Genomic DNA, 20,558 nt, shown 5'->3' on the forward strand with positions numbered 1-20,558 from the left:
CAAAGATAATATAAAGTTCAAAATAATGTTTAATAAAAGTTTAATTATAATTATTATTTTAAAAACAAAATTGCTAGTTAATAAAAACTCAAAATTAAAATATTAATGGAAGAGGTTTAAAACATTTTATTTTTCACTAAGACTCTCACTATTTATTTAAATGTTATCATTAAGGTAAATGAAATGTACTTGTCTATTTTTTTGTAAAACTGTTCAGTAATTTTTAGATATAATAATATTTTTTATTATAACTCAGCTGTTTTAATTACAGTTTGAAAAACAGATGTCATTTTGTTCATAATGAAACACTTAAAATTTTAGCTAATCTATAATTAGTTATGAATACTAATACTTCTTAAGCTATCACAGTGTGATAAATTAAGAAAAACAACTGCATACTATCATTAAAAAAAAAAAAAAAATATTAACAGGGTATTTAAAATACACCACCAATGAAACATATATGAGTTAGCTAAAAGAAGTACTGTAGAAAAAGGTTTTTTCAATAATTCATGAATCAAAGATCCTAAACCTCACATTATACTTTTATGCTTAACAATAATACCATTTTATTGATATTTATAAATTAAATTAATGTAGTAAATGATTCTGTCATTGATTTGTACAGGTATATCTATTGTAGTATCATATACATCTAATAAGAAAATAACAAGAATCTTTGAATTTTGCACGTTGTCTTTTTGACTGAGTTCATCTTTTTCTTACATAATGGCAGCACTGTTTACAATGCATATCAATATTTTCAGTGATATTAGATTCATAGTTCAAATTTGGCAGCAGAATAATTAGGATGTTATTTAATTACGAGTAACAATTTATTTTTATTTTTTTTTAAAAATGGGATAAAGGACATGCATTAAATTTTGAATTAAATGTGATTAAAGTGCAATGAAGAGATGAATATGTTATAAAAGGGTTTTGGCGAGGATGTTATGTCGACAGCAAGGGTTTATGAGTGGTACAAATTGTTTCAAGAAGGCTATGAAGTGACAAAAGGGTTGGACCTCCTAACACATCAACCACTGATACAAAATATAGACAAAATAAAACATATTATGAACACTAATTTTTGAATTACTAGTAAAGAACTGCTCAAGAGATAAATCTCGTATGGTTTGTGTGGAACTACTGTTAATGACAGTTTGGGGTATGAAATGAGTAGCAAAAAAATTTGTTTCAAAACTGTTGAATTTTCAATAAAATTAACACTGCAGAATAATTGTTAACTGATGCTGCTAATAACTAAAATGTGTCATAACAGGTTACGAAATGTGAGTACATGATTTTAGCTTCCTGAAGAACCAAGAGAGAAAAAAGATTGGCAGGTTTGAATGAGTGTTAACATTCTCCTTACTGTAGCTTTTTTATTACAATGTTGTGGTCAATTATGAATTCTAACCACAAGGTTGTATGATCAACAAACAGTATTACTTAGGTGTTTTACACCATCCATATGAGGCAATCAAAACAACGACCACACATGCAGACAAAATTCTTGGATTTTGAACCATGATAATGCTCCAGCTCACACTTCACGATTAATTTTGTGATTATTTAGCCAAAAATAACACCATACTCAAGCTAGAGCCTCCAAATTTTGTAGACATAGCAACCTGGAACTTTTTCTTGTTCCCAATGATTAAGGAACATTAAAAGGACAATAATTTATGGTGATGAATGAAATAAAGAAAATAACCCTCAGTGAATTCCTCAAAAAATGCTTCTCACAAATGTTTTGGGGATTGGAAGATTGTGTCGCATCTCTGGGGGACTATTTTGGAGGGGACAATATCAATGTAGAAAGAAAACTAAATTAGTTTTGATAAAAATGAAAATTCTCTTTCATCTTTTTATCTTCTTTATTCTTTTCATCTTTTTATCATACTTCATAAATTAAAATTTATCATATATTAACCTTGTACATATACAGTTTCGCATTGTGTACTGTAACACATCTGCTATGAAAGAAACCAGTTTAACAGCAACTTTCCATATTTTATTATTTTATGACTACTACATATTATTATAAAATGATAGCCAGTAATGAAAATTTTTTCTAAGATTAAACTAAATAAATGTATTTTGTTAACAAAAGGCAAAGAAAATTTTAATATACACATTAATGACATATAGTAGCAGCTTTTTATCTTCACAATTGGTTTCATAGTACGTACTATTTCATCAGATAAATATACTTGTTAACCAATTAAAAGTTTATTTAAAAATATTAAAGAATAATGAAATTCTTTCTGCAGTCAAAATTTAAAATTAAAATTTATGTAATGATATACCCATATCATTACATGATATGGGTATATATGGGGTGAATGTTGATTGGTGTGACACTATTTTTGTACTGTTTTTTTTTGACACATTTTGTAGTGGACTGTAAAATAAATCAGAAATCAGTTCTTATTATGATTCTTATTGTTGTGGCTCAGCTGGTTTTAAACACACAGAACATAAATAAAAAAAAACAAATGAAGCATTTCACAATCTCATTAAGATTGTGTAAACTAAATAGGATTATTACGTAACACAATTACCTTAAAAATAAAAAAATCTGACATCAAAATATTCAAAATACAAACCTCTGTATCAAGAGATGCACCAACTTTAATTGCCTCACTGTCAGATGATTCCTCCCGATTTAGGCGGTTGACACCACCATACTGAAGAACTTTACTTAAACCATCCATCATACCATCCATAGTGGATATTAAATTGTCAGGCATAGTTCGCACTGCCTGACCTACACCTTGTGTTACTGCTCGCAATGGATTCACAAGCAAGGTGTCAAACTTAAAAAAAAAAAAAAAAAAAAAAAATACTTTTGCAAAAAATAAAGGTGCAAAAAATAAATACAGAAATAAAATTATAAAATAATCCACTATCAAGTTATGGTAAAATATATCACTTTTGTATAATAACCTTATGATCTGCAGAACCACAGATATCTTAAGAAATAATATCCTGCAAGTTTAAGATTATGAAATAAGGATAAATTGCCAACAGCCAAACGACCACTTTTAATACAGAGATTGGCATTAAGGTTGATTGTATCTTAAGCTACCTTACTATAAATTGATGACACTATAAAATAATATATATATATATATATATATATACCTATCAAATGTTTTATCTTAAAGGTAACTTCTTAGGCTGCCAGCTAGCTTGGTTAAAAATTACTTATATTTTTAACAATACATTTTATTTTTACCCTGAGTTTAGTAGTTTGGTAAATATTTCATTTTACATAGGCATTTGGCATTAACATCTTTTACTGCTTTACACACATAGTGTATTTTTTTTTGTTACTAGTAACATTTAAGGTTTTTCAGTACATTTGAGTTTCTATTTATATGAATTAGATTTTTGTTAATTCTTCATATTTTTAATAAACTTTTAAAATAATTAAAATAACTGAAACCTATTAATATTAAAGAAACTTTATAATTTTTGAATACAAATAAAATAAGGTAAAGTCGCTGACTTCAATCAATGTAACTTAAAATTTATACATAAAAAACGATCAAATTCTAATGACAAGAAAATAAAGCAAAACTGAGCTTTTATGCATGAATTTACAAACATTCCAGAGCATGATGCAGCCAGCGATGTAATACTCCCAAGAGTAGCAGTTTCACACATTTAAATATAGTATTTTACAACTATTTCATATTAAATCTTTATTATTTGTACATCCTTTCTTTATTTAAAAAAAAACCTAGAAACTTCAAAGAACATAAAATTATACATAGTCATTGAAAATATTCTTGTTATCCAAAGGTGAAATACTACACAGACTTACCAAATGATTCTATAATAAACAAAAGTTTTTGAATTTATTAGATTAATTTATTAAAGTTTTATTTTTAGATTTAGTTTTTGTAAATATTAGATGTTAAAGCCTGTCACCCTTATTGCTTGAAGATAAAAAAATAAACCGAAACTACTACTAAACCTGAAACTACGGAAATTGTCAAAAAACATTTTAATAATGTTTTTTTTTAAATTCACATTACATTCCCTCAAATCAATATAATGCCTGATTACAGTTATGCAATCAAGATTTTTTGTTTTGACTAGTGCTAACCATAAATAATGCCATTCTACAAAACAAAAGGCTGAGGCTTCATAGTCAAGTAAAAATGAAGTCAAGACTGGACGAAGTCATCCTAACCAATGTGCACTTGCTACATAAACATGAGAATTTAAGTAAAAAATTCTATAACTCTATTTGGGTCTGAATAACTGCCCATTAACACCCAACAGGAAATATTAACAGCTGAGGTGTTGTAAGAGTTAATCAGCAAGGATACTAACCTACTGGTGGGTTAGCATGTTGCTATTTATTAGAAACATTGTTCCATCTACTAAAAATGTCAAGCAAGAAAACTCCAGAAACCTTTATAACAAGTTGAACATTAATAAATATGCTTCATAAATAAACCTTGATAATTTAAAGTAATTAAAAAAAAAATTATGTACACTTAATTGTGTTCAAAAGACATTTTACTACATCTTTGGATTTTAGGTGAGGTGAGGATGTCAGCCTACAAACTACTTTTTTCAGGGTTTTCAAGACCCCAAAATGACCCATTAATGACTTTAATGATGGTCATTCAGCCACATAAAACAGGATAGTTATATAACTCAATATGGCAGCTGCCAACACTGTGACCACTATATCTGTATCCATCTAACGGCCTAGAATTGCAGTTCACTACAGTCTGTATGCTTACAAACTGTACTGACTTATAAAGTTTGTATCTGTTTTCTATTTTGTTTCACGATTGCAGTATATCACTAAACATTTAACATTTACAGTGGCTTTCAGGAATCACTGAGGAAGGGTTAGTTAGATATTTATATAGTAGCCAACAAACTTTCTCCTTAATCTAGAGCTTTTAAAGTATACAAACAGTTACTCAAGAAATACACTGTTGGGCCTATTTTACTACACCTTTAGATTTTAGGTGAGGTAAGGATGTCAGCCTATAATGTTTTCAGGGTTTTGAAGAAAAGATCCCTTTAATGATGGTCATTCATCCAAATAAAACAAAGTAGTTACGTAAAACTTTGTTTTGAACATTAATTCCAATTAAATATACTAAAAATGTCAATTTTTATAACACTTCCTACATATAACTGATGTGACTGCAGAATTAACCAAAATCAATAGAAAAAGCTATCTGATACTTAATGTAATTGGTTCATGTATCAATAGACAAGCTAGAGAAAGGAATCTCTGATGTCATTTAAAAAAGTCTTTCAGGGTGGAATATTTGTAATTAGGTGTTTGCTATGGCCAGAGATGTTTGTGTAAATAAGCATTTATTTTTAGAGTCATGAAGCACTTGTAACACTTAAATTAGCCAGTTTATTTCTTTACTGATCTACGATTAAACTATTAATGAATTGCTCATTCTTCAATAATGAAGTGTAATACTTGGAGACATTCAGATAAAAATAAAGGTAATGAGTTAAATAAAGTCATAAGTTAAAGACAATGATAAAACTGATTTTCTGACAAAGAATGAGATAAATATTACATTTATTAGTTGTACATCTGCTGATAGAGTTAACACAGCCTTCTCCTAAAAAAAATGGATTTTGGAAGAAATGTTGATAAACTTAGTTTGTAATGTATAGTTTCTCATTTTGGAATTTCATAAAGACCATTCTGATAATTTACTAAATTGAAGTCTTAAGAAGTTATTAGTTTTCTAACTGGACTATTATGTTCAGTTCTCACTTAAGAACCACGGAACTCTACAGAGAAAATGTTGTTTGCAGATTATGCCAACAGTGCAATTGCACTGCTAAGTATCATTCCCTAGAATGTGAAGAGCTTCAATGTAAAAGAATTTAGAATTTTTCCTCCTTCCAAGTGAAGGATCTGAGCTAGCAAGTCAGACAGAACCTCTTCAAGATGTAGAGCTGAGCTTGTAGACGTTGAAGAATTAAGATGTATTAGCCTCTTAGGATTAATTGTTTGAACTGAGATTCACTCAAATTTTGTCATTTCAGAAAAAATCAAGGATCTGATCTCAATTCAGTCAAATCGGTCACTTCATTCACAACAAGCACAATGTTATTAGCAAAATGGAATAAAATGAATTTAGTGATGCAAAAAATTAATGTCAGTTAAAAATGAGTATTAAATAAAACCAGTGAATAAAATAAAACTTACAGTTTTAGAAATCTGTCCTCCAGTAACACCTTTATCATATTCACCAGGTTCAAAAAACGACAAAAGCATATTTTGTAGGCTAGGATGAGAAGCTAGTACTGCTGATTGCAATACTGTTTGAAGATATTCATTTAACATACGCATGCGTCGTTCCAGGACTCGTCTCTCCATGTTTTGGAATGTTTTCTTCCCAGGGAATGCCAATTTTGATAAATCTGCAAACTAATCATAAAATAATAATTTAAAGAGCTTTAAAATAATTATAAAATGATCTTAAGGTAAAAGCAGATGGAAATGAATAAACACATGAATATGGACTTCTCTACAAACATTACCAAAATTAAACAGCAATCAGCCAAAATTCTGTTAATACCCCAATTTAAAATATTAAACATTAAAGATTATAAAATATTAAAAAAAAAAATAATAATTTTTTTAGAGAGATTATGTAAATTAATAATTACAATATAATATTAGTTTTTATATTATAAACATATAAATGTATCACACTAACACTGAAAACAAATACAATTAATCCAGTTTAACACAAAGCAAATATTCCAATAAATGGTAACAAGAATGTAAGAATGTACACTATTACAGCTATATTTCCTATTGATTAACAATTTCTGATAAATTAAACAATTATAAATTATAGATTCAATAAGTTATGTACATTTATATTAACTAAACAAGCAAATACAACAAATGGAATGTTCAATTTTAATTAAAACTAATTCACTGGTAAAGTTTTGTATTAAAACATATTAAAAAGCTGTTACAAAAAATGGAAATGTCAAAATGAATTCTACTGATGTAATTGGCACCACTAACGGTCTAAAATGTATTACATACTGCAGTAGTTCAATCAATAATGGTTATGAACAAGCATATGCAAACTAAACATCACAAAAATTGCACAAACAATTGCAAAATAAGCAAAGGTTGTTGCTGAGAATAATATCAGTAAGAAAATTTTATCACAATAGTCAGTGTGTTACAAAAGTAGTTATCACATTTTGGAAAATTTAAAATCTATTTTCTATATTCTTAGTTTTTCGTGATTATTTGCTTATTTGTTTGTCTACATGATATGAATTCTATTAAAAACATAATCAAATTTTTGCTATACAGATTTTTCAAGTTTACTTGGAAACTATTGGTCCTACCAAATTAGAAGTAGTCCTTTCTTTATGTATGATGTGTTTACTTCTGTAAATTAAAAGATTTCATCTGGAATTGTTTTCAGTGTCATGTGCAAATTTGTAAAAACATCTTTATTCATGTCAAGTTTTTGATTTGAGTTTAAGAAACAGAAAGAAATCTGCTGCATTCAGGTTGGTAGAGTAGATAGCTGTACAGGATCAGTAATTTTAACTTTTGAATAAAGATTGTGGGTTAACACTGGTGAATACAAGGGCATATTGTTGTTGTGGAACAGCGATGACTTGGAGTGCCAAAGTTCAGGCCTTTCCTGCTGATGTTTTTCACATTCTTTTCAAAACTTCAAGGTAGTTATGCTAGTTTATTTGTCCTTCAGGTAAGTATTTGTATGAATGACATTTTTACTATCAAAAACAAAAAATTAACATGATATTATAACATTTGACTGAACTTGATGCACTGGATCTTGGCAAACTTTTGCCTAACCAATGCAAAGACTGAATAGTCTTGACATTTAGCCAAAAACCGATGTTTTAACAACTACTATGATATTTTTAACTCCTTTTGTAATTACTGGTATAATTTAGCAGCTGCTGACAATCTATATGATCTTTTAGGTTTTGTGACTTTAACATTTGAAAAACTTGGACAAACCTTATTGTTATATAAAGCATCCCCAATTTTTCGGTTAGACTATCAATATATGAGCCAATTGAAATGTTACATTTGTCTGCTAGTTCCAGCATTGTTAAATGGTCTTTGACTTATGTATGTGAGAGGCATCTGTTTTGATGTTGATTGCCTTTCCAAGCACAGACTATTATCCACTGATTCATATCCATTTTTAAACATGTAAAGCACTCATAACATTGACAATGGTTTAAATAATCATCACTGATTTAAACTTCTAAGAAGTTCTGAAACAGCAGTCTTATGAGAACACCATTAGTTTTTGGAATGTGGTCTTCACAAATAACACAAACTATGAAAAATACAATATTCACTGTAAGATATGTCCAGTTATAAACAAAGTGATGTAATAATTGGTACTCTTCAATTGGTTGGCACACAGGAAGATGTGACTAGAGAATGCATGAATAATCAATCTTTCAGTACTGGTAGGTTCTCAAAACTCTCATGACACTGTAATGTTTTGCTAAACTGCAAAATATTATTAATACCACTTATATACACATTTTTACTATGTCGCTGATATTTTAGTATGATTTTTTTTTTATAATTAAACAAATTATTTCTTATCCTTGAGCTCTAAGTACAAAATTATCCATTATTCCATTTTTTATTATATAATAAAAAGGAAATTAAAAATGTAACTCAGAACTCTTAACATACATTACCTTCTCTCTAACCTTCTGATGAAGTTCATAAAAATCTGAATATCTTCTATATATATGCCAATTTTCCCTGTAACCAGAATCATATCTCTTTGTAACTGAGAGAGCATATATACCATACGTTTTTCCTCTTTCATTAACAACACCTGAAATAACAATCAATCTTAGATTTCTTTTTCAAACATATTAAGTTATGGTTTATTTTAAATGAAATTTATAGGTTTTCCAAAAAAAGAAACAAAATTTTATAACTAAATCCCATTAATTTCTCATTCAAACAAAAATAAATAACTACTGTTATTAATTATTGTCAAATACAAACTAAATAAAGTATAGTAGACTCCATCTTGAACAACTTGGTTAAATACACTGCACTGTTTCTTTCTGTAACTCAAATGTTACAGTTAGTTAATCTTAGTAATGATGTAATGAAATGAAATAAAATATGCTTTATTTGCCTTACTAAAAGCAATTTATTTAATAAATGTACTACTACCTACAGTCTATTTTGTGAACTATTATATTTTCTACACTTTATATTTTTACTAATCCTAATAACGTGTACACAGTACTTTATATTGTATAATGATTAAGCACCTACAAAATCTTCCCGTAGATTATATCATTAGAGAATTTTCTGAGTAACTTCTACAACTACGCTTTATTTTTTTTCAGACTTTTATCACTCAATTTGAAAATCTCTTTCACTGTCAATCATGTAACATATTACAATCATTTAGTATCTATCTTGTGTCACACTTATTGTTCTTCACTTGTGAATTGGTATACTGCTTCAATGAATTGTAAGAGAATAAAATATGCACTAAATTATTATGAAGAAACATGTATTTTATTAGATAAGAAGTAGGAATACCAGAAAGATTGAATAAAGACAAGAACATAAAATTACAGTTATTTTTTGAGTGGGTGAAACAATAATTAAAAATGGGGGAAAAAACAAACAAAACCTATGCAATACTGTACAAGTACCCTCTGAGAAAATTTCAAATTTCTACAACATGCAGATGAAACCAAATTTGAATGATGTGATTAGTGTGTAGTTTATCCACAAAAAAAATTAGAAGCTGCTATAGTCCAATAATGAAAAAAAGAAAGCATTACCTTTAACCCACACATTTAATAGAGACAGAAGTTTTACTTCTAATACAGAACCATCAGTAAGCTGACTAGTTTGATACAATTCTCCATTTTTTCTGTTGTAGTTTTTACCTTTCCTAACATTTAACTTTTACACATTCATCATTAAATTAGCTAAACCTGGATAATTTAATATATCCACCATCCTATTCATTTCTTTGACTCTTTTGCTCCCAGAAATTTTTTTAAAGGCATGTCTCAAAAGCCCAGGTATTTATTTTTGGGTGTACCAGAAATCCCAGCCCAATTTTTACAAATTTGCAGAACATTTTTTAATAATTAATAATTTACTTATTTATGAACCAAATTCAAATACTTTTTTTTGTTTTGTAGGTAATAAATTACTCTAAAATATACTGAAAATAAAATTTTAATAGGCATGCACAAGAACAAAATATATATAAAAAAATTTGACTTACCAAAAAAATTATTTAATTTTTATTTTTCTTCAAAATTTAAAAAAGAATCTTTGAGTCAATTCATACATATTAGAAGAAATTACACCTAAAAATGAACACTTCCACAAAGTTTCATGACCATAGCAGTAAACAACAAAGTTACTAATTTTCATAGTTTTTCGGCAAAAGTAAGTAATCTGAAGCACATTCAAATCACTATAAAGTATTGAACTTTAACTCAAAAACTAGTAACAATATATCTTAATTTAGCTACCAAAAGTTGCTTCTTGACAATTTTGTTAGAAAATACTTTATAGAAAACATATCTACAAAAAAAGCAAAGTGAGATTAGTGAACAAAAGGAGTTTAGCATCTATGTTTTGGAATAGTTTTTGGAAATAGGATATAATCCTGTTTTATACTTCACACAAATAAAAATACTTTTTTCTTTTTCCTCCTTCCTTAGTACTATGTGCACTGCATACACTATAGTTTCTTTCTTTTTTATTTGGTAATTTTCCCAAAAATTGTTTAGGCCTACCCATGTTCCAGCCTCCAACATTCAACTCATTATCTGAATGTTCATCATTATGAACCATGGACTTTCTACTTTCTTTGATATGAAGCTTTTCATTAGCTAGTTCATTCATCAAAGTAGTAGTGAATTTCTACTAAAGTTAGTAGTTTTTTGCCTTTTCTATTAGATCTCAAGGTAACCCACCGGGTTGGTCTAGTGGTGAATGCGTCTGCCCAAATCAGCTGATTTGGAAGTTGAGAGTTCCAGCATTCAAGTCCTAGTAAAGTCAGTTATTTTTACACGGATTGGAATACTAGATCATGGATACCGGTGTTCTTTGGTGGTTAGGTTTCAATTAACCACACATCTCAGGAATGGTTGAACTGAGACTGTACAAGTCTGTACTTCTTTTACATTCATACATATTATCCTCGGAAGTATTATGGTAATTACAGGAGGCTAAACAGGAAAAAGAAAGATCTCAAGGTGCCTTTCAAAAAAGCTAGTTTTCCATATAATCCTTTGCTAATTTTATTGAAGTAAAAAAATTATCAACAAAAATGTAACAACCCTTATTCAAGTACCATCCCATTTTCATAAGTTTTATTACAACCATGTGGCTTAGTCCCTTTTCCTTTATCTATTTTCCATCAGAGCCTTTTGCTCCCAGTACACAAAAAAATGCAAACAATAGTGCATGACAACATCAGAGACAGCCCATAATTTGACACCAAACTAGTGATGTCTATTGGGCATATACTGCATTAAAGGATTTTTATATTTGGTGTACACCACACACTCTCATTTATTGATAGGCACTTGCAAGGAGTAGAGTAATGTTTTAATACACGGTTCATATACTCTATCAGTGGGAGGAACCGTGCAATTAGGTCATAATTTTGTTCTTTTGGTTTTGGCATGTTAGCTGTGTCTACCAAATGGAAAAATGTAATATACTGTACTTATTTGAGTACCCCCTGCACTTTTTTTCTTGGAATTGGAGAGAAAAAATAAGGGTGAGGGGCTTACTTGAAACATAGCCATTAGTCAGGATAATTTATGTAAAGTAAACGTTTTCTTAGAAGTACCTAAATTCAATCACATAAATATAGTTACAATAGGCTTTCATTTATCAATACTGGATGCCACTCATACAGAATACATCCTTAATTATTAATATCCTGTTCATATTATCGATAGGAACAAAGTTATGGTATTTTTATAAAACTGATTCATTCTGTATAGGCTGCATCCAGTTCTAATGACACTAGAGTTACAGTATCAGTTACCCATCGTTGTCTTGTCTATTCGCCATAGTCATTGTACTGTTTGTATATGTGGATGGTTATTTTATTTGTTTAGTTTATCTTGTAAAGTTTAATACGGTGATTTATTTTAATTACGGCATTAAAATGAGTACAAAAGGACAGCGTCTACGATCTTTTACAGTAAATGAAAAACTGCGCGTTATAGAAGAGGCTGAAAAAATTGGAAATCGGGCGGCAGGAAGAGAATTTGACGTAGATGAAAGCTGCATTCGAGACTGATGTAAGAAGAAACAACTTCTGGTGAAAGGCACTGGTAATAAAAGGGCTTTTCGTGGCTTAAAACCAAAATACACAGACATAGAAAAAAAATTGTATGACTGTTATGGAAAAAAGGAAATACGGTTATGCTGTCACATCAGAAATGTGTCAATCATATGCTCATGAAATCGCTAAATCATTGAGTAAAGTTGATTAAATCAAGCCATGGATGGATAACACAATTTTTTGCACAAAATGATTTGTCAATAAGACGAAAGACGACCATTTCTCAATGACTTCCAGACTCTTATGAACAAAAAATATTACATTTTCACAAATACATAATAAATCTTAGAAAATATATAGCTATTTGTCTTCTCAAATAGGAAACGCTGATCAAACCCCTGTATATTTTGAAATGCCATTTGACAAAACCGTAAACAAAAAAGGTGAAAAAAGTGTTACGATTCGCACTGGTGGTAATGAAAAACAAAGGGGTATGCTTTGCATTACTTCTGATGGATCAAAATTACCTCTGTACATTGTTTTTAAAAGAAAAACTCTTCCTACTATACAGGTAAATGGAGTTATTATCAAAGCACAGGAATCAGGTTGGATGGACGAAATCTTAATTTTAGATTGGATCAGGTGAGTATGGCAAAAGCGATCAGGAGATTTACTTAATAAAAAAAATACCGGTATGCTAGTAATGGATAGTTATCGGGGGCATAAGACTGATAAAGTGACAGACATTTTAAAAAAGGGTATGACAGACCATGTAATAATTCCAGGCGGACTGACATCTCTATTGAAACCACTAGATGTCTGCATTAATAAACCGTTCAAATCTGCATTAAAACAACTGTACAGTAAATGGATGGCTGATGAAAATTTCTTTCTCACGCCTACAGGAAGAATCAAACACCCAGATTTTAACCAGATTTGTGTTTGGATAAAAGATGCTTGGGAAGGTATTTTAAAAGATGCTTGGACGGAATTAGTAAGGAAAAGTTTAAAAAAATGTGGAATATCTAATGAACTTGATGGTAATGAAGACGATCATATTTGGCAGAGCTAAATAATGATCAATATCTGTAGAAAATAAATTTCTACAGATATTGACAGTGACAGTGATTAATTAAAAATAAAATTCTATATTAAAAAGTGTATTGAAATATCCTTTTCAACATGATACTTTCTTTTCATTTTACTGCCCTACTGATTCTGAACTAAACTAGTACTTATAGTAATTAATTATTAATTTAATATTAATATTGTAATTTAAATGAACAAATTAAATGCTTTACTTTCTGAATATTTTCGTATTTTTTTATCATATCTGTTGCAATTAATACTAATTTTTTTTTTTAGATTTTCGGTCCGGAAAATCAAAATGCAGGGCTTATTCGGGGGGCGGAGGGTACTCGAATAAATACGATATCTTGAAACCTGTTTCTGGTGAACATTCACCTGTGCCAACTGGACAACTGACTACAATCTGTTCATCAATAGGTTGTGGGTTTTCTTTTTAGCCCCATGTTTATCAGTACACATATGAATGCTTGCATTTCAGAGACTGTTACACGCTGCCACTTGCATAAACTGTCATCAGGATTTCTGTTCAAAGTTAAGGAATTTGTTACCTTTTCTGCATATAAATTAGTGTATTTTACAAACATTTCCATTAAATAATGGATAAAAAAATAATCTAAAGAAGGAAGTAACTGGTGGATCTCAGGGTGGGCAATGCTTCACTCCAGTTAACTTTTGAAAAGAAAATGTGTGAGCAAAACTGGCATCACTGGTTTCGTCAACATTTTCCCAACCAATAACACTCTCCTCATCAGAGGAATCATTTTGGTTGTCATTACTCCCCGACAGGGAGTCTTATTCTTTAAGACTTTGGGGGTAGGCGTCCGCACAGGACTATCCTCTGCAGCTTTTCTTCCCACTACACACTGAGCTGCAGAATGCTTTACACTATATACATGTACTACATCAAGAACAATACACGAATTGCAACATATACATTTGCTCAACTACACAACAACATCTAACACAATTTTCTCTTTCTTTTACATTTGGTGGTGTTGCAACATCTTATGAAACGCAACTGTAACCAAGGTGGGAACTATTATGCCGATGGGTGAATGGCTCTATGTAGTGAGTCTTGAATGAACGATGTCCTCTGGGCACCAGAGCAATCCCAGTTGTATTTAGCTCTAGCTCCAATACACGTGCGCTCTGCTGGAGTGGTATATTATATCGCCGGTTCTCGTGGGACCAAAATTTCAGTTCCTTCAGTAAATTCTATGATAGTAGGTGGTCCATCTGAAAAAACCACCAATTTCAGTCTAGTGAAAAGGCCTTGGTCAGCTTTGTCTGACGAGGATAATCTTGCTACAGCAGACGAAGATAGTATCAGGTGTAAGAATGTTTGCTTTGTTGTTCTTCGAAATAATCAGGAAAGTGGCTCCCTTCAAAAGGTCTCACCTTTCCTGATTAACAAATGTGTCACCGGTTGTACTAGTCCTCCGAGAAACATTAGGAAATTAAGTGATGGAACAATTCTGGTGGAAACATTTAACGATACGCAGAGTCGCTCCCTATTACGTCTCACCAATATGAGCAGCATAAACATAAGTACGACATGCCACAAGACCCTAAATACCAGCCGAGGGGTAATTTTTTGTTGTGGCCTTCTGGAAATGAATTTAAGTGAAATTGCTGATGAACTTCGTGCTCAAAGTATTATAGAAGTGAAACGTATAATGAAATGGCAGAACGGAACAGAAGAACCGACACCGTCTCTTATACTGACATTCAGTCTTCCTGTTCCACCAGAGAAGATTAAAGTGGGTTACCCCTCGGTTTGGGTTCTCATTCATACCCAAACCACGGCGATGTTTCAGATGCCAAGGGTATGGTATGGTCACACTACAACACCTTGCTCGAGAACGGAGATCTGTGTTCGATGTGCTAACAAAGGTCACAATGTCACTAACTGCAAGGAAAGTGAAAAATGTTAGGAACTGCAGTGGTTCACATACAGCCCGCTCCTGAGATTGCCCAATCTTTCCCAGCTGCATGCAGGGAATATAGAAAGATAATTAACTCATGGAACCTCGTCAAACCAGATGTATCTTTTGCCACTGCTACGCCAAAACAAACTCCTACAAATGTGCATAATCAGCAGTGCGGGTCCTGCAATGAACTTAAGAAACTCATTCAGATGCTTTCTGATCAAGTTGCTTTGCTTACAGCCACTATTTCAGAGCTGACAAAGATGAATAAAAAGTCTTACGTCGCAGTAAATGAATCCAACAGTGTGGTCCATATGAAAGTTCCTGCGCCCAAAGTCCTACACCAGTATGGGCAGAGAATATCACAGCTGGCAGTAAGCCAACTAATAAGCTCCCCGTAAAGGGAACCCACATAACCACCCCCTCTGGGATGTCAATAGCGGCATCCCATTCTAATAAGTCTCCTCTACCATCAACCCATATACTGGAGGATATGGTTGAAGAACCTCCCGACCCAAGGGCGTCGAAGTTATCTAAAATAAAGTATACGAAAAAGAAAAACCGAATCACATACAACTAAATTTTATATGGTTTCCTAAGTATATTTATTTATTTTTTTTTACCCTTATGAACATTATTCAGTGGAATGTTAGAGGTCTTCGGTCTCGCATTGAAGATATTGGAGTACTGGCACACGTACATGATCCGATAATCATGTGTTTCCAGGAAACTCATCTTCTACAACATGACCCAATAGCACTCGGAGGATACTTCTGTGAGAGATACGACTGTATAGTAGACAGCAGAGAGAGTGGTGGAGTGGCGATTTTCATGAAGAATGAGGTATCGGCTACAAGGATTCAACTGACCGCTCTCATTCCTGCTGTTGCAGCAAAGATCTCTGTCCCCTTCAAGTTACATATCTGCAATCTGTATCTCTCACCGAACACTGAGTTTAGTGCTCTGGATATCTCAAATCTCCTCACACAAATACCATCTCCATCGTTAGTAGTAGGTGACTACAATGCCCACCATGTTTCCTGGGGTTCGACCTTCTGCTCCACTCAAGGAAATATTCAAACTTGCTCACCGAAAAAAATTCAAAACTCAAGCTTCAGCCAGTAAAGTGATGTTTATGGTCTTCTGAGACTTGCAAGTCCCAATTTTCAGTGACTATTTAGAAGAACAATCTACTGTGAACAGCAAGTAATATTATAACATGCTCCATCAAAAAGTGAGACCTGCAATAAGGCGAAAATGTCAGGGCACTCTCTCAAAGGTGTGATTCTCTTACAAGACAACGCAGCCCCATATCGCTCAGAGAATGGGAGAAATGCTTGAGATATTGAGTAGGGAGGTGTTGCCACATCTTTCTTACAGTCCAGACCTCATCCTGTCTGATTTTCATTTGTTTGATCCGCTCAATGAATTTCCAGGTGGCAAGAAGTTTGACGACAATGAAGTGGTGAAAAAAGAGGTACACGAATGGTTCAAGCACCAAGTATAGAATTGCTTTTCAGTAACATCAGGATGTAATGTGGTAAACCACAGAGATTTCAGAATAGCCCTAGAATTTAGTTCAATTTTAGGCAAGACAAATTTCCTTCAGTTTTGGTGTCGATATAATGTATTTACAAACACAGTATTAAGCAGATAATTAACCCATTATCACACAATGAAAAGTGGCCTAAATTCTATGAACTAAAAATAACACAACAAAATTTATAAATTAATAAGGAATGCAATTAAAACAATAATTTCAGAAAATTTTCAGCAAAATAAATAACACCACTTGGCTAAATATAAGTAAACAACTTAATAAATAAAATTACCTGTTTCAATTATTTCAGCTTCAAGTATAAAAGGACCTTGTTTAGATTCAAGTGTTCCATGACTTGGACTTGAAGGATGACTCTGGTGACCAGCTGGAGATACAGGCAGATAATCTCCATTAAGTGATCCTAAACAGTGAATAGCAAAGACAGATTGAGATTAAATTAATTAACTACACATAAAACACTGACAGCCAGATATAAATACCTTTGATTCTGTTTAAAATTAATTAGATTAAAAGTACAAAAAGTCTGGAACTGATTTTGGAATTTGGAAATGCCTTTTTGCCAAAGAAGTTTAAGGGAAATATCTGAATTTGCACCTCCACTTGGTCTGGATGGATAGTCATAATGATCAAAATATAAAAACTATGCAAAAATTTAAATATCTGGGTGAAATAACAGATAATAAACTAAGAAAAAATTCCTATTTGAATAATGGCGCGTTTAAAATGAGAAATGCCCTAGTTATAACAAAACTACATATAACAAAAAATGTCTTTCTACAAATGGAAAAATGAGACATTACTTATGAGCTGTTATTTTACCAGAAGCACTCTATGCCTGTGAAACCCTAATACAAATCAAAAATGAAGGGAAAAGTGATCAGACAATTAAAACCGTATGTAGGATGATCAGAATCTACATCAATAAAGATTATAAAACCAACAGTGTGGAAAATTCCCAAAATGAAACTGTTTATATAAATGTCGTGGAACTGATGATCAGTCTATGAAAAAGCGCAGAATTTCCCATTTCTTTTCCACATCTTGAGAATCCCAGAGAATAGGCTATTAAAACAACTTACAACCAGAAGGCTCAGTGTGAAATCTGGTGGAAGATATATCATGGGAATTAAAGATCTAGAAGAGATTGAACTGAGATTTGAGAATGCGACAGATAAACAAATTTCTAAATACAAAATGTTTTAAAATGGACAAATAGGCTAAAATTGAGCAGTTAACAGATGAACGATGAAAATTAAGATCTGATAATATGAAGAGGTATTCGCAAAAACAAGTCTATAAAGTCCAAAGAAAAGCAATCAGAAAACTGACTAAAGTGATCCGGTGAGGTCAAACAAGCACTAAAAAAAAGATACAAAAAGTTCAGAAATCACATCCCTCAATCCCTCATTATCATATTAAATTAATTATCAGAAAAATCTTTTTTCAAGACTTCATCATCTTATCTACAAAGGCTATCCAGAAAACAATGCTTACACATAGTGCTTATGCAGATGATCATAATAATTCAGTTGCTTAATTCCTTACAGGATTAGATCAACCTATGGAAAATTTTGACAACTGTAAATAAATAATTAGTTTTCCTGGAGGATTTAAAGCAAGTGATGAAAAAAGAAAATAGCACAAATTATGAAATAAAAACAATGATCAAGCCTTTAATTGCAAGAAAAATCACCATGAGGAAATTCATAATTAAATACAAAAGTACACTTGAGGTTATGAGGGAATAAAGCAAGAGAAAATGGTGCATCATGTTCAATGAAGGAAAACTGAATGCTGGCAATTGATGATGAAGATCAGTTTGAACAACCATTTCTTTTAATTAATGGATTAATGGATTTTCATCATTCAGGACCTTTAAAACCAAAGAAAGTTAAACACTTACTGTTGAAAAAGACTGCATATCAGCTGGAAAAACAGTAAATTTATTCATACTTTGAAAGATGTAACTGTTTCCTCTGCACAATACAAAACAACAGTGCATCCTACTGTCATTTATTTTATGTTTCTATTCAAATTTAATCAGCGATACTACTCACACAACTTAAAAAATTTGGGAGAGAAGTACCTGCCAAAATCCACTACTCAGCTGAGATCAGTTTCCAATGATTATTATTTGTTTACTAAATGAAAAGAACTTTTAGAAGGAAGTTGTTTTGGGAATGATGATGAGATCAAAAAAGCTTTTACTGAATTGCTAACAAATTAGTGGGAGATTTCTACAATAATAGAATATGAAACTAATGTTTGGTTGTAAATACCAAATGAATATTTTTAATTATTGCTTGTTTCAAGTTTATTAAAGCCATGACCTCACTTTTTTATATTAATAATTAAATAACAGAATCCAGGCTTATATTTATGATTTATCCTCAGATACTACTGCTAATCTAATGATTTATCTAATATTTACATTTTTCTCAACTTGTTTTCTCTGTTCCCATTTTCCAGGATTCTTTGAAATTAGGTCTTTAACTGTATGTCTTTACTCATTCTTCAAAATGAAAACTATGTCTCTATCATGGCTTTCACTTCATAAACTTCTCTTCCAATTTTTCAATCACGTGAGAGTTGATATCATCTCTTTCTGGGTGTCCCTCTATGTCTACTGCCTTTCTCCTTAACTTAAAAAAATTACATAAGATAGCTTCCCATCCTACATTCTCTTCAGATGCTCAAACCATTTCAGTATTTCTTTCCCAACTCTAACAAATATTGAATTATGTTAGATAAATAAATATAAGTTAGTCAGGCAAGCTCTTGATCAGTTCAATGTACTTTGTATGGTCACTGAAAAAGGTCACCATTATAAAAAAGATTTTTATGACAAGCATATATCATCATTATAAAGTATTTTTTTAAATTTATTACATTCACTACACCAAAACACTCATACGCATCTATGCACTTTAACATATCCACTCTATTTTATTTATTATCAGAATAAATAATAATAAATAAACCACCAAAATGAGTAATAAAACAGAACACACCAATTGACACATATCTTTCAGTCTTTGTATCATATGGATTTAAGTGTCTCAGAATTTCTGCTTGAAAAAGGATCATAAAACATCAGTTGCTGAGTTCTGTTACTAAACTTAATAGGGCATTTATTTAATAAATACAAAATTAGGCAATCATATTGCCATTCTTCTCAAATCCATTCTTGCACTTGATACTACCAAGTTAATGTAAATAAATTAATACACATTTTGAAACTCTATTTTTAAGCTAAATATATAAAACTAACAAATTACCTTCTCTAGCAGCATCTAATGTAAGTGAAGAAATGCTTGCAGTCTCAGATCCTATGCTATTTTCTTCTAATGAACCAGTATCTTCTTCATCACTCTTTGAACCAGGTTCATGTTCCTTTAAAAGTTCTAATTCTGCCAGTAATTTAACATAAAGTACATTTTTCCGGAAACCAGCCAGAAATCTTTCCTCAGTCTGAAAAATATATTAAATTATTTTATTCATAATATGAAATATTTACATTAAGTAAATTGATTACTAAGTGTCTGAAATCTAAGTATTAAATGTGAGGCATATTCCATAAGGGCCATCGGCTTATATTTAAATATTAGCGGGTCTGAACACAGTCTCACACATGCA

General features: G+C 31.2%; 1 protein-coding gene across 3 annotated transcripts in view; it reads right to left on the bottom strand.

Annotated features, from left to right (window-relative positions):
* LOC142318734 (sorting nexin-13-like) overlaps window positions 1–20,558 on the bottom strand; it is a 95,225-nt gene that overhangs the window by 31,601 nt on the left and 43,066 nt on the right. For all 3 annotated transcript variants that reach the window (XM_075355132.1, XM_075355135.1, XM_075355133.1), the window contains exons 13-17: window positions 20,201–20,393; window positions 17,194–17,322; window positions 8,743–8,885; window positions 6,221–6,442; window positions 2,613–2,822 (exon numbers count right to left, since the gene is read on the bottom strand). In XM_075355132.1, the coding sequence (XP_075211247.1) occupies window positions 2,613–2,822; window positions 6,221–6,442; window positions 8,743–8,885; window positions 17,194–17,322; window positions 20,201–20,393 (897 nt within the window). The remainder of the gene's footprint in view (window positions 1–2,612; window positions 2,823–6,220; window positions 6,443–8,742; window positions 8,886–17,193; window positions 17,323–20,200; window positions 20,394–20,558) is intronic.

Source organism: Lycorma delicatula, chromosome 2 (assembly GCF_047948215.1).
Source record: "Lycorma delicatula isolate Av1 chromosome 2, ASM4794821v1, whole genome shotgun sequence".
Lineage (NCBI taxonomy): Eukaryota > Metazoa > Arthropoda > Insecta > Hemiptera > Fulgoridae > Lycorma > Lycorma delicatula.